Below are 14152 nucleotides of genomic sequence, written 5' to 3' on the forward strand. Positions count from 1 at the left end.
GTTGCAAACAGAGAGGAAACAAACCGGGACAGAAATGAACCCTGGCGTGCACCTAGTTTAGTTTTAGAGGCCCTGAATTAATGCTTTTAGAACCTATCTCTCTCGAGTCCTGGATAAAAACGTAATAAAGAGTGGGAGAGTAGTGTTCACTTAACTGGGAAGAGAATTCTTGATGCTGAATCGGGTACCAGACACCCAAGATCATAGTTCCCCTACTCTCCATCTTGCCTACAACACAGCCGTTCACCCACAAAATTGCACTTTGTTTTAAATAAAGCCTTTCTTTCTTACCCACGCTGTATTTCTCCAAAGAATCTAAATTAGTATTCAGCCTTTCTTCACAATTTTAAATTTATACATCTTTGTCATTCACTTTCCAAAATGACACCAGCTCTGTGAGAAACTCCAGCATTGATCCAGCTGTATGTGGTTCTCTGTGCACCTACACAGATGGATAAAATACTGTGACATCCCTGCTTTTGAAGAGGAACCAGTTCAACAGCAGGATCAAAGTAAATGAATAACATTTTTTTTTTTTTTTTTTTTTTTGCGGTACGCGGGCCTCTCGCTGCTGTGGCCTCTCTCATTGCAGAGCACAGGCTCCGGACACGCAGGCTCAGCGGCCATGGCTCACGGGCCCAGCCGCTCCGCGGCACGTGGGATCTTCCCGGACCGGGGCACGAACCCGTGTCCCCTGCATCGGCAGGTGGACTCTCAACCGCTGCGCCACCAGGGAAGCCCTAATAACATATTTTGAAAATAGAATTAAAAAAAATAATAATTCCACTGTATTGTTGTGAGGGGAAGGCAGAAGAGGAATAGAAAACAGACAAGTTTAAGATCATTTTAGCCGAGGCTATAGTGTCAGCATAAGCTGTAGAATTTTACAATCAGATCTTAAACATTTTTATCCCATCTTGCTTTTCCAGGAAAGGCTCTGAGGTGGTTTACAGGGTGAAATGAATGAGTTAATGAATAAAAGATAAAATTAACCACAGAAAATAAAGTGAAGCCAAGGTTAGAGTCAGAACTCAAAGCCATCAGACCTGCCTATAGCAGTTGATTCTCTCAGGAACGCATGTGCCTCTCCGCCAGGGGTCAGAGCATGGAGGGACCCATTCATTCAACAGATATTTGTTAAACACATATTATGTGCCAAAGACAAGTTAAAAGTTTAATGATGACAGACTTACAGTAGCTATAAAGTAAAAACAAAATAGTTGCTCCAGATGAAACACAGTTCACCAGGAAAAATCTCTCCCATGGATTTTCAGAAAAAAACATACGGTGGCCGTCCCTCCATTTAAGCCTGGGTTCCTGAGCGTCCCCCACTCAGTGCCACTGAGCCAGGCAACGCCGAGGGTCACGTGCTGGTCTTCCAAGGGGACTTGAAAGACCAGCATGCTTTGGCTAATACCACCAGCTAATACCGCGGCTGGTGGTATTAGCTAAAGCATGTCCCACCAGAGGCGATTCTATGAGGAGTTAAAACAACACAACGTAGCTCTCTGATTATCTGGCTTCATCCAAGAATAAAATCCAGAATGTTTAGAGGAGGCAGTCAGACCTTCATGCACAGCTATTTGAGTAATTATGATAATAATTATCCAAGGAGCCAGTCTTGGCAGTCAGAGTCAAAATGCTGAATCATAGATCAACTATTTACTCAGTTTACAATTAATTACCTTCTAATTCATAATACATTCCTCTGTGTGTTGTTTTGTTTTTGTTTTGTTTTTTTCTTTTTTAATAACGTCCAGCTTAGAGCTTGCGGTTTAAACAGAATGGAAGGGGCAAGCCTGCTTCCCACGGTGCGATGGGTGTTACGCTCACCAGCACTGGCAGACACGGGAGAAACAGAAGCCCCAGATAGCGCTTCAGGAGTAAATCTCTAATTATTCTAACAACTGTTCAGGCAGATGAATTTATAACAGAATAAGCAACAAACTCTGAAAAATCTACCAAAGTGGCAAATGTCAATATAAATGATCACCATGATCGTTTTTCTTTTCAGTTAACTGAAAAGAAATGCCTGAAACTGAATGCCTGCTCTGTGCCAGGGATTCTGAAATGCTTCAGAGTTGCTGCCAGTCATTAATTGTCTCAAAATATTGTAGTTGTTGGGTTTAAATTGGAACCTATGCCAGGTAGGCTTTTGGTTACTCAAGTCAAAAGAAGCCTTTGTGCTCTTGTGTGTCCTCAAAAATATAGAAAATGCCTTCTTTTCTGATTGACCTCAACAACAAACGCATTGAAAAGCTCTCCTAGTTCTAGAATTCCTTTTATTCCAAAAGCTGTCCTTTCTTAGTGAACTGCTTGTGGTGAATTGCACTGCTGCTAGAGTAGCTGTGTCTAATTAGGGCTCTTCAAAGCACAGAGCATAGGAATGGAAAGCAAAGCACTCTGAAATTTAGAGGAACAGTGGTTTTTCCAACCCATGGATTAATCCTGTGCTGTAAGTAGGCCCTGGAATGCTAATTGTTCGTAATGTCCACCTTAATGCAAATAATAATCAAAATTACCTTGCCTTTGAAAACAAAACAGAACATGGTGTTCTTGACACACATATGCTTAACTAATTCTCAACTTAGTAAAATGTGGTGGTAATTTCAGTCCTGTCCAGGTAACCTAGAATCCTTGCCATGGAAATGGAAGTCTTTATTGCTGTTTTTACGGGAAGAGATGAAAGTTAAGTGGCTCACTTTCCACTGATAGAACCGTTACCTTATAGGGGAAATTTTATAAATAGTTCTGCTGTTGTGCCTTTTTCCCTGTTCTGAAAATAGGTAAATTCTGAAAAGAAGTTTGCTCTATTGAGAAAGTACTCAATGACTGGAGTACCTTCAGTGTAGAATTGCCTTGCAGATTCTGTGTATCTTACAAGTGAGAATGCTGTTTTGTTTCTGTATCCATTACTTTGTAACTTTGTTTTGTTCCAAGTTATTTTGTTAAGTCCCCAATGGTCGATATCAGCTTGGTGAGCATTAGGGAACAGAGACTACTTTAGGTTACTTTTATTGATGGGTCTTTTTTTGTAAGAATATGAAGGAGAGTAAGGAAGACAGGAGACAGTCTCAAGCGCTACACAGCTAGACTTCATGGAGACCTGGAAGGACATTCAGGATATTACAGAAGTTCAAGAAGTGTCAGTTGCTGTTTTTCTTCACCGTTTTATCCCCAGCACCTATGCTTGTCACATAGTAAATACTCAAGTATTATTAATGAATCAATTTCAGGTACTAGTGTCTACCGTATCTATCTGCTCTCTTTCTCCTGTATGTCCAGCTAATGGTCCGTCAGCAACATGTCTTCTATTTATTGGCAGCCTTTGCTGCCTCATGGCATCTGATTTTTCGCTTCTCTCAGCATATCTTTTCTTTTTCATGCCATCGTGCTGCGTGCAGGTTCAAACTCCCAAAGAGAGAAGTTTGATTGGATAGACAAGTCACTGTCCAGTATAGAGCATTCTCACAGCACTGGCGTCCATGGGTGCCTTTGGACAGGGGGCTAGCCCTGTGCCAGTTATCTGTGGTCATTAGCAAGGTCCATGTTGTAAACTATGGTCTTGCTTGTGAGGGGAATGTGGTGATGGCAGACATTTAAAATATCATTCCCATAATAGTAAATCAGAGTCTGGCTAAGTATTCAGTCATGTTCCAGGTCAGATTCTAAGCTATGGGAGATCAGGCCAGTTCGTTGTATTCCCAGAACTTGGTACTAAGCTGGAAAGGAGACTGGCTGAAAGAAGACTGATGAAGGAGGAAATTCTTTGATCTTAGATGTATCGGGTCCAACGGGTAAGGCTAAAGAGTTAGGCAAATGTCCTTGAACAACTTTTATCCTACAAGTGAATCCCGGTAGTCAGGGGCAAACCACATAAGGCTTCTAATTAGAGAAAGCTCAATTACAGGAAGATTCCATTCTACTTCATGTTTGTACTGTGTTGGAAAGCAATGAGTAATACAGAACTTCTAACTAGCAGAGGTATTTTGTCAGTGGGAAAGTTGCCCTAAGGCTATAAATCTCAGAGCTGGTTTTCCCCCCATGGAATTGTCACCATCCTAAAAGTCATTATGGCAGTTTTTCAGAAGAGAGGTACTGTTCTAGGACCATCATGGGGTTGGGATTTGTTGAAAGGGCCGCAGTATATTGGTATGTTTAAATTGAGCTGAAAATCTAATTGGGAAATTTTCCAGAGTTTTTTCTTTAAAGGCATTCCTATAGATAATGTTTCTCGATATCTACCATCACACACTCGACCACCACCCCTGACAAGGGTGGGTTCTTTCTCATTGCCAACTAGTTTTGACTCAAGAATTAGTATATAGAGAGAAAATTTTTCTTGGTCTTATTTTGAAGACCAAGCTAAAGTTCTCCATGGCTCCACATTTGGGTCTTACCATTTGATTGGTGTAGTGGTGCTAGGTACCTGCCACTCTCCTTTGCATATATTAGGGGCTCAGTAAGACTTAGCGGACTTGAATTATCAATGTGAATTAATAAGGCCAGTGTTGCAGGTTATTTAACATCATTCAGTTTCATTGTCACAAACATCCGCTTGAAACTGGGAAATCTAACAAGTGCTTGCCATCTGCTGAATAGGGAGAGAAAATGGAGATAATGGAGGATTCTCACAGATTCATAACCATACCTAAAAAATATTAGGCAGTCAGTTTTCTCTGTAACAGTAAAGTCAGGATGCTGTGTTGGTTGAGTGTAGGTGTTAGAACCACACAAACTTGGGTTAGAAGCCTGGCTCTGCCACTTAACAGTGTGACTTTAGACAAGTTACTTAGACCTTATTTAAGCCTTAATGCCCCATCTGTAAAAGGAGGGAGGAAAGAGCAGTACTTATTCCATGGGGGTTAGTACTAGGGTTTAAATGAGATAGTGCATTGGAAGCTCTTACCACAGGGCCTGGTACAAGGTAAGCGCTCAGCGGCTGTAGCTGGGTTTGTTATGATTGCTATTGTTTGTCAAGTGTGTTGTTTTGAAAAATGTAATTCTTTTCCACAACAGTAGATGGTATCAAGTAATTCAATACAAATGAATCAGCCTTTTGAATTTTCTTTGTAACAGAAACTCAGCAATATAGAATTTTTTTTAAAGCAAAAATGTTACATGCCAACATTTAGGGAAGGAGGAACTACGGTTTATGTCTTTGAAATGACCACAGACTGACCACAGGCAAGCTTATAGGTTCTAATTCTCTATGCAGAGGTAAAGAAAAGCATCTTGATCTGTAAGTTCAAGATCTTTTCTACTGAACGGTTTTGGAAATTCATTAAAGCGTTTCTCGGGAAGTATTCCATAGATCACACATGGAAAGAACTATCTTTTTGTGGTGGGATTTTTGGTGATACTGACTTTTCAAAAAATTTTACTGTCATGATGAAAAGCTCCTGATGATGTGAACTGGTGCCTCAGAGGCACTGACACATTCTTTGATTTCTCCCTTGTGGTCATGCAGGCGAGACGGGCATTGGCAAATCCACGTTAATGGACACTTTATTCAACACCAAATTTGAAAGTGACCCAGCTACTCACAATGAACCAGGTGTCCGGTTAAAAGCCAGAAGTTATGAGCTTCAGGAAAGCAATGTACGGCTGAAGTTAACCATCGTTGACACTGTGGGATTTGGAGACCAGATAAATAAGGATGACAGGTACATCTCGGGATTTTGTGGGGATGTAAATGAGTGAGAAGGTAACAGGATCCATCCCGGATAAATGCAAAGACTAAATGTTCGCTAGTTATGGGGCTTGGTCTCCTGTCACCTAAAAGATAAGACATTCTTGTCCTCTGAGAAATTTTCTTAGAATGTTCTTGAGGTCAGAATCAGCTAGTGTAATTGATTCCAGCTAGGGTAAGGAGAAAAGGGATTTGTTAGAAGGCATAAGCTACCTTATGGCATTTTTCCAGGAGAGTCATGGAACCAGGCTTGGGCGCTTTCCCACCTGGAACAGCAGTCTAGAGAAACACGTGCAGTTAGTGGAACCCCTGCCGCAAACGACCTTATATAGTTTGGTACCTGTGACAGTGGGGAGAGGTCTCTAGAACCTTTACCCAGTCTGTCTCAGAGAGCCAAATGCCTTTACCATCACTTGCAAGAAGAACCCCTTTCCCTGTGTGGGCCTCTGCCTTGTGTGGCTCCCCTCCTGCTTCCAGGTCTTGTATGGCTGCATCTGCTTGGTAGAAAGTAGACCAGATCCAGAACACTAGCTGCAAGAGAGTCTGGGAAGTGTGGTGTCTCGTTTTTGTTGTTGTTGCTGTTTTAACTCTGCCAGAAATAAAAAGGAGGGGGCATTAAAAAGTAAAAGGAGTTTGGAATGAGCGTCTGCCACACTCTCCTAGTCTCTGAGGCAGATTGGGATATTTGACTGAATCCCCAGATTCCTACAGATCTGAATGAAAACTTGGAGTCAACGTGATTTTCCCAAGAAGCCAAAGCCCAGGATTTAGTAGACCTGGGTTGTGATCTGGATTCTGCCCATGAGCAGCTATGGGACCTTGGCAATTTATCTCACTGTGAGGGAAATGACCTGGATACTCTCAGGCCTCTTCCAGTGGGATCTTCTTAGGTGGGGTCTAAGGAAGGGCACTGGGAAAGGCTAAGCCTGGAGGAGGGGTGTGGTAATAATACACAGCTGATACAGTGCTATCAGCTCCTAAAACCCCAAAGTGAAGAAAGCATGTTTGTGAAAGATCGGTTGGAAGAATTGTCGCTGACTTCCAGCCAGCGCAGGATCTTAATATCGATGCTAGTGCCGTGGCCTGAGCACTGTGTGTCCTTTGTGCATTGTCTGGGTCTTCCTGTGGGCTGCTCGTACTTGGGTAGCCCGCTGGGCGCAGAATGGCCACATTGAGTCTGAATATTGAGTGTGGTTTCAGTGGAGCCTAGTGAGGAATTCAGATCGCTCTCTATCCAGCAAGGGTTTGTTAAGCTAATTTGATAATATATATAACAAACTTCTTTGTCAGTGTAGAAGAAGGACATGTTTAAGCTGCTTAAGAAATAAAATGTCTTTTCAGAATTTTGGTCCTGTAGTTTGTATGTCGACAGAAGCTGTTAGCTATGTCAGTCTCACGTATTCATTCACTAAAACTGGTTTACATAGACTTGATGATCTAGTTATAAAAGAATATAGTGAGGTTTTACTTTTTTTCTTTTTTTTTTTTTGAGGTGAAGCAAACAGTCATTTTGTTGACTCGAGTTCTTTCATTTACATCTTATCTCAGGCTATTTTGCTTTAGTAGTTTAGCACCCATCAGTTAGTAGAGAAGGCTGTCCGCAACCACAGGTTTTACTTTTATAAAACACACATAGTCATTTCATAAAGCCAAGCAAGTTTGACCCTTTTCTCTGAGTTGCTGTGTGCCCTTATTTGAGGGAAGCTGTTAAGCCTTAAACCTTCTTGGTGTTAATCTCAAGATCACCCATCCTATTCACTAATCTTGAATTTAAATGCCTTATGATTGTTTTATTTTACTTTTTTTTAACTTTTATTTTTTTTAATTTTTATTTTGTATTTTTAAATTTATTTTTGGCTGCTTTGAGTCTTTGTTGCTGCACGTGGGCTTTCTCTAGTTGCGGTGAGCGGGGGCTACTGTTCGTTGCGGTGCGCGGGCTTCTCATTGCAGTGGCTTCTCTTGTTGCGGAGCATGGGCTGTAGGTGCGCAGGCTTCAGTAGTTGTGGCACATGGGCTCAGTAGTTCTGGCTCATGAGCTCTAGAGTGCAGGCTCAGTAGTTACGGCGCATGGGCTTAGTTGCTCTGCGGCATGTGGGATCTTCCCGGACCAGGGCTCAAACCCATGTCCCCTGCATTGGCAGGCGGATTCTTTTTTTTTTCAACATCTTTATTGGAGTATAATTGCTTTACAATGGTGTGTTAGTTTCTGCTTTATAACAAAGTGAATCAGTTATACATATACATATGTCCCTATATCTCTTCCCTCTTGCATCTCCCTCCCTCCCACCCTCCCCATCCCACCCCTCAAGGTGGTCACAGAGCACCGAGCTGATCTCCCTGTGCTATGTGGCTGCTTCCCACTAGCTATCTACCCTACACTTGGCAGTGTACTCATGTCCATACCACTCTCTCACTTCGGCCCAGCTTACCCTTCCCCCCTCCTTGTCCTCAAGTCCATTCTCTGCGTCTGCCCCTTTATTCTTGTCCTGCCCCTAGGTTCTTCAGAACCATTTTTTTTTTTTTTTTAGATTCCATATATATGTGTTCGCATACGGTATTTGTTTTTCTCTTTCTGACTTACTTCACTCTGTATGAGAGACTCTAGGTCCATCCACCTCACTACAAATTTCGTTTCTTTTTATGGCTGGGTAATATTCCATTGTATATCTGTGGCAGGCGGATTCTTAACCACTGTGCCACCAGGGAAGTCCGTTATGATTGTTTTAAATACTTAAGTTCATTCTCAAAAAACGTTTGAGAAAGTTAAAATTAAACTGTCCCAGGCCCAAAGATAATTCCAGAAGGAGGCTTCCAGAGACATTTTTGTGCAGTGACAGCTTAATGGGAATAAGACACCAAATCATTAAGTTACATTATGTTTGCTTAGGGCTCAGAAACTTCATGAGTACCAGGTTTTTTTGTTTTTTTGTTTATTTGCTTCATTTTCCTCCAAACTGTGTATGTTGTATGTGTGTGTTTTGTAAAGAGGAATTTGAACCATTTTATCGAGGGCTATGTATTGTCTAGATATATTTTAACTATCTGTGATAGAAGTATGAGCACATAGTAATGGCAGAGAAATATTTAACTCATGCTCTAGCTGAGCAAGGAGCTCTATTTTATGTATAGGGCAATTTAAATGCTCTTCAGTAAGCGTTGGCCTGTAATACAGGAGCAGTTGTTAGACATAGTAAGAAAGATTTCATTTTGCATCTGTCAAAATGGACTATCTGTACATTGTGTTGGAGTGGAGGAAAGCTAAGCACAGCTGAGCAGTTGCTCTTCATTTATGACCTCAATGCCAGGGAATGATGGAGAGATTCTTGCCGGAAGGCTGTCTGCAATGCCCACTGAAACAGATGAAGAGAAAACCCTGATGACAGGCAAAAGTGCACGCTGGTCCTCGTGTGGTCACGGAGCCCCCACCCGAGCAAGGCGGGTCTCCATCTCTGACCTGCGCAGGTCTCTCCCTGGGGTTGGGGAGTGCCATGCTTGTGCACTCCCTGATGGGCAGACATCAGCTGCACCTTCTCAGGGTGTATTCCTGCAGGAATGAGAACCGTCTTCCTGCATTTTGCTGCTCAGTTTCCATGAGCTGTTCTAGCTCTGAGTCATCGCCTCAGCACTGCCATTGCATTTTTACTTCTCCCCTAAATGGGGACGTTCCCTCAGTCTGGTGGGTTTTCACTCACCAGCCCTGAACAGCAGGTGGCCAGTGCAACTCCGATCCACACGTTTGCAGCTGGAGGCCTCTTTAAGAAATTATCTGACTCATTTGGGTCAAATAATAGTTTCCAAGGAGACTTAGAAGAGAGGAAGTGTGATATTAACCTAACCTACATACCAAGTATTTTTTTTCTTCTGAAATTTCTTGACAGCTGTTGCATAACCTCTTTAAGTGGCATTTAGAACTCTGTGCCCCAGAATGATTGTTGACACTGTTGACTATAAACCCAAATGTCTGTTAAAAAAAAAGTCATTTGGATAGGGTCTGCTTCCTTCAAAAAATTGGAAGTGGGATATGCATTTTTGTATCGATATGTAAACATATGGAAGGGGATGTGCTGTTTCTCTAAACCCATGATTATTTTTACTACTTTGAGGATTAGGCAAGCTTTTCTGCCATCGATGCAAGACTTCAGGAATGTCCCAGTTTGTTTATGTAGGCTTCCGACATGTCAGCATTCCTGCATCATTATCTGCCTGGGACCAGGCTAGCTAGAAGGAGGCAGGAAGAGAGATCTGGTAAGGTTTCCTGTTTTGTTTAACAGCACGATTAACTCTTCGTGGTCCAAGGGCCTCCTTGTTTTGCTGTCTGTACTCTTCAGTAAAGAAGGAAAGAGGTCTGGAGAAGAAGGGAAACCAAATTTTGCCGTAGTGCTGGAAATAAAAGAATTTGTTGGCCTCACATTTGGGAGGTGGGAGATAGAATGTCAATGGCATATTACAAACTATAATGGTAATCAGTCCTAAAAAAGCATGGATAATTGAAATCCACTGAGAGAAGCCTCAAACTCACCAAATCTTTATCAGAGTTATAAAATGGTAATGGAATGGACTGTTTGGTCTTCAAATTCTGTCTTAATTACACTTTCTGGTAGATGTAGTTGAAGGATAAGGAAAATTAACTTTGGTTAATAGATAGAAAGATGGTAGGTACCTGGTCACATATGAAATGGAGAGTCAGTCCACGAACAATGGCATTGGCTGTTCTGCAGGTGGGTGGCTTGGGTGGATAGAAAACATTGCATAAAATATTTTTTCCCCATCAGTTTTAGGGTCAACCTCTGTCAATTTTTTTGTGTTTTTTAATGGCTGCAGATTTATGGGGGGGAAAAATAAGTGGTAGATAAAAAGGAATATCCCATGCCTTAAAAAGAAATTATGTGAAAATGTAAGGACTTGATTTGATCTGCCCTATGCCCCCTCCTTCCCCCACCCTGCCCTTTCCTCTGCTTGATAAGGCCAAAATCCACAGAAGTTTGAATTGGCAGAACAGAATATAAATAGGTATCCTTGCTGTAAGAATGGAAACTAGCAAAAGGCAAAATAGGAATGAAGTTTCCTTATCTTTATGACTTTGAGTGTAGATAACTTATGGACAGGAGTAGGAGAGAGGGCAGAGAGTTTGTTCAAAGGATGTGAAGGGGAGTACAAAGCCACTAGGCTGACTCATTATGCATCAGGAAGAAACTGTTTCATCAGCATAATTAAATCTTGAACACAAGGCATAGTGGTTATGGTAAATTGTTCTCCTGAAATACATTTATTTGTTTATAATGATATAGAGGGTAAAATGGATGGGATTTTGTGCTTGGTTGTGTGTAGGAGGTAGGAGAGGAGGCCTCTGGGTTGAACCCCGGGGTTCTGACACGGCCAGTGGTCTGGATGCGGGTGCAATTTGCTGACCTGAGGGATACGGGGGAGTGTGGGTCTGGGGACAAGATGAAGAGTTTGATTTTGGACATATTTAGAAGAGCAAGTGGAAATATCTGGTAAGCAGTTGGATGGATTGGTCTGAAACTTGGGTGAAAGATCTGGTTAAGTGAAACACAAGAGTAAATGTGATTTTCCAAGGAAACCACATACAGGGAGAAGAGGGAGATTGAAAAGATTGGCCCAAACTCCTTAACAGGTTATGGCAGAAGGAAGCCCGAGGTATAGAGGAGAACAAAAGATGTCTTTGGATATACCAAATCCAGGGCAGAAAGCATGCCTCACTGGAAAAGGAGAGGTGCTATGCACCCCATAATCTTGGAGGATCAGAATCAAAACCAAATGCAAACTGTTGGTGGGAATGTAAACTGTTACAGCCACTATGGAGAACAGTATGGAGGTTCCTTAAAAAACTAAAAATAGAATTACCATATGACCCAGCAATCCCACTACTGGGCATATACCCAGAGAAAACCATAATTCAAAAAGAGTCATGCACCACAATGTTCATTGCAGCTCTATTTACAATAGCCAGGACACGGAAGCAAGCTAAGTGTCCATCGACAGATGAATGGATAGAGAAGATGTGGCACATATATACAATGGAATATTACTCAGTCATAAAAAGAAACAAAATTGAGTTGTTTGTAGTGAGGTGGATGGACCTAGAGTCTGTCATACAGAGTGAAGTACGTCAGAAAGAGAAAAATACTGTATGCTAACACATATATGGAATCTAAAAAAAAAAAAAAAAAAAGGCTCTGAAGAACCTAGGGGCAGGACAGGAGTAATGACTCAGACGTACAGAATGGACTTGAGGACACGGGGAGGGGGGAGGGTAAGCTGTGACAAAGTGAGAGAGTGGCATGGACATATATACACTACCAAACGTAAAATAGATAGCTAGTGGGAAGCAGCTGCATAGCCCAGGGAGATCAGCTCAGTGTTTTGTGACCACCTGGAGGGGTGGGATAGGGAGGGTGGGAGGGAGACACAAGAGGGAGGAGATAAGGGGACATATGTATATGTATAGCTGATTCACTTTGTTATAAAGCAGAAACTAACACACCATTGTAAAGTAATTATACTCCAGTAAAGATGTTAAAAAAAGAAAACAACAAATGCAGAAAGGAAATGAATAGAAAGCAGCAGCGTACTCGGGCCACTCTTGTGGGGAGGAGCTCAGAAGCTGCAAATCAGGAACTGGGGAGGCAGGAAGGAGCATCTGCTGTGAGCTGCTCTCCTCTCCTTGGGGCTAAGAGGGCGTAGGGGGACCTTGATTCCCCCAGTCACATGCCTCGGTGTCAGGAGACCGAAAGCTCAGGCCCTGGACTGACAGGGCATGGGTGGGCCTCGCTGGAGTGGCCTGATCATAGTCATGAGTCAGTGGCAGAACAGTTACCATGGAAAGCGGGTCAGTGTAAAGTTCCTTTTTTTTTTTTCCCTGTCTTTTTGAAAAGTCAGGCTTGCTTTTCTCTTATTTGTTGTTTATTATATTACTATGAAATAGTTATATCTCACAGTTTTATGGGCTAATTCTTTATCTATGTTAGCTCCCTTAATTTGTCACATTAGCTGTCTGATATAGGTAATATCTTTGTCCTTGATATTACCTATGAGGAAATGGAAACACAGAGAGGTTTAGTAGCTTGCCCAAAGCCACACAGCTAGTAAATTATGGATTTGGAGTTTGGTCTTAGGTGGTCTGGCTTGAGTCCATGCTTTTAACCCCCATTTTATGTCACTATCCTATCCTAATAATGGCTATTGTTATATAATTCCTGCCTATATGTTAAAATTGGAAAATGGAGGAGAATCTTATTACTTGCTCAGCCTTTCTATTGGAATTCATTGGGATTTCTACTGTCGCGTTTAGAATTTTACTTAGGCACATTCTGCTTTTTCTTGAAACCTCTAGAGATTTCGTCTGCTCACGTTGAAGCAATGGATTATGATAACTCACCAAGGGAAAATATAAAAAAACTTTTTTCTGTTTTCAGTTTTGGTCGTACATTTTTGTTTGTTTTGTTTTGTTTGTTTTTTCTTTTAGGGCATCTGCTGTCATCCTCATTATAAAAGATTTATAGTTCTCTTTCAGGGATTTCAGTTTAATTTATGGATCCGAGAGTTGACTGTTGAGAGATTTTTATTTTTCTTAATGCCTAAACCGCTCCTCAGCAAGGTAGTAAGTTTGGGGAAGAATTAACCCATTTTATTCCTAATCAGCCCATGTCATTGCTGCTGACCCTTACTTCTGAACAGTCCCCTTGGAGACCTGGAAGAGTTCATGGCTTTTCCACAGTGACCTAATGTACTGTTTATTCCCTGGAGAACATATGGTTTATTGAATATGTCTTCCCAATATGCTATTAGTGATTGTGTTTTTGGTCAGCTGATAGAGTCATGTGTAATTATTCAAAATGGATTTGAATTATGATTTGGTGAGAAGAGAGGGTTACAGAGTTTACCTTCAGATCATAAAATTTGAGAGCTGGGGAGAATCTTGATCATAATAGACCAGGCAGTTCAGTTTATAGATGAGGTTATGGCACGCGCAGGGCTTTATGAGAGTACGGAGAAGCCCTCGTCCCCGGGGGATAGGGGCGCAGGAGCAGGGCGGGGCTGCCAGCAGGAGGAGGTGCTGCATCCTGAAACTGCAGAGCAGTTTCATCTTGTGCACCGATGCCAATCAGCTGGGAGAGGCTGTCAACATCACTTTATTGAGACAGATTTTGAGGCTCAGTTTTGGCCCAGCAGGAAAGAATGCCACAGTCTCTAGCAATACCTTCATGGGTGCCATGGGGGAAGTGACAGTGCGTCTCACCTATTTCCAGTTGCTGTTTTAAAGGCCGAATGTTAGCCAGGGGAATAATAGGAAGAAGACCATTCCAGGTTGAGGTGTGGGGGGATGGGATGGCTAGCACGAGGAAAGGCACAGAGGCAGGCGAGAGCTTGACATGTGGGACAGAAAGGGTGAGCCCCGGAAGGGGTTGGAGAGAGGGCCTGGGGTGATGTTCAGGGGCC

At 42.2% G+C, this 14152-nt stretch overlaps 1 protein-coding gene across 13 annotated transcripts in view; it reads left to right on the top strand.

The window, feature by feature from the left end:
• SEPTIN11 (septin 11) overlaps positions 1-14152 on the top strand; it is a 90785-nt gene that overhangs the window by 47831 nt on the left and 28802 nt on the right. For all 13 annotated transcript variants that reach the window (XR_010943089.1, XR_010943088.1, XR_010943091.1 and 10 more), the window contains exon 3: positions 5471-5666. Coding sequence is in view for 9 of the 13 variants with exons in the window: in XM_067736320.1 (XP_067592421.1) it covers positions 5471-5666 (196 nt within the window). In the remaining 4 variants the exon portion in view is untranslated. The remainder of the gene's footprint in view (positions 1-5470; positions 5667-14152) is intronic.

This window comes from Pseudorca crassidens, chromosome 4 (genome assembly GCF_039906515.1).
Source record: "Pseudorca crassidens isolate mPseCra1 chromosome 4, mPseCra1.hap1, whole genome shotgun sequence".
Taxonomy (NCBI): domain Eukaryota; kingdom Metazoa; phylum Chordata; class Mammalia; order Artiodactyla; family Delphinidae; genus Pseudorca; species Pseudorca crassidens.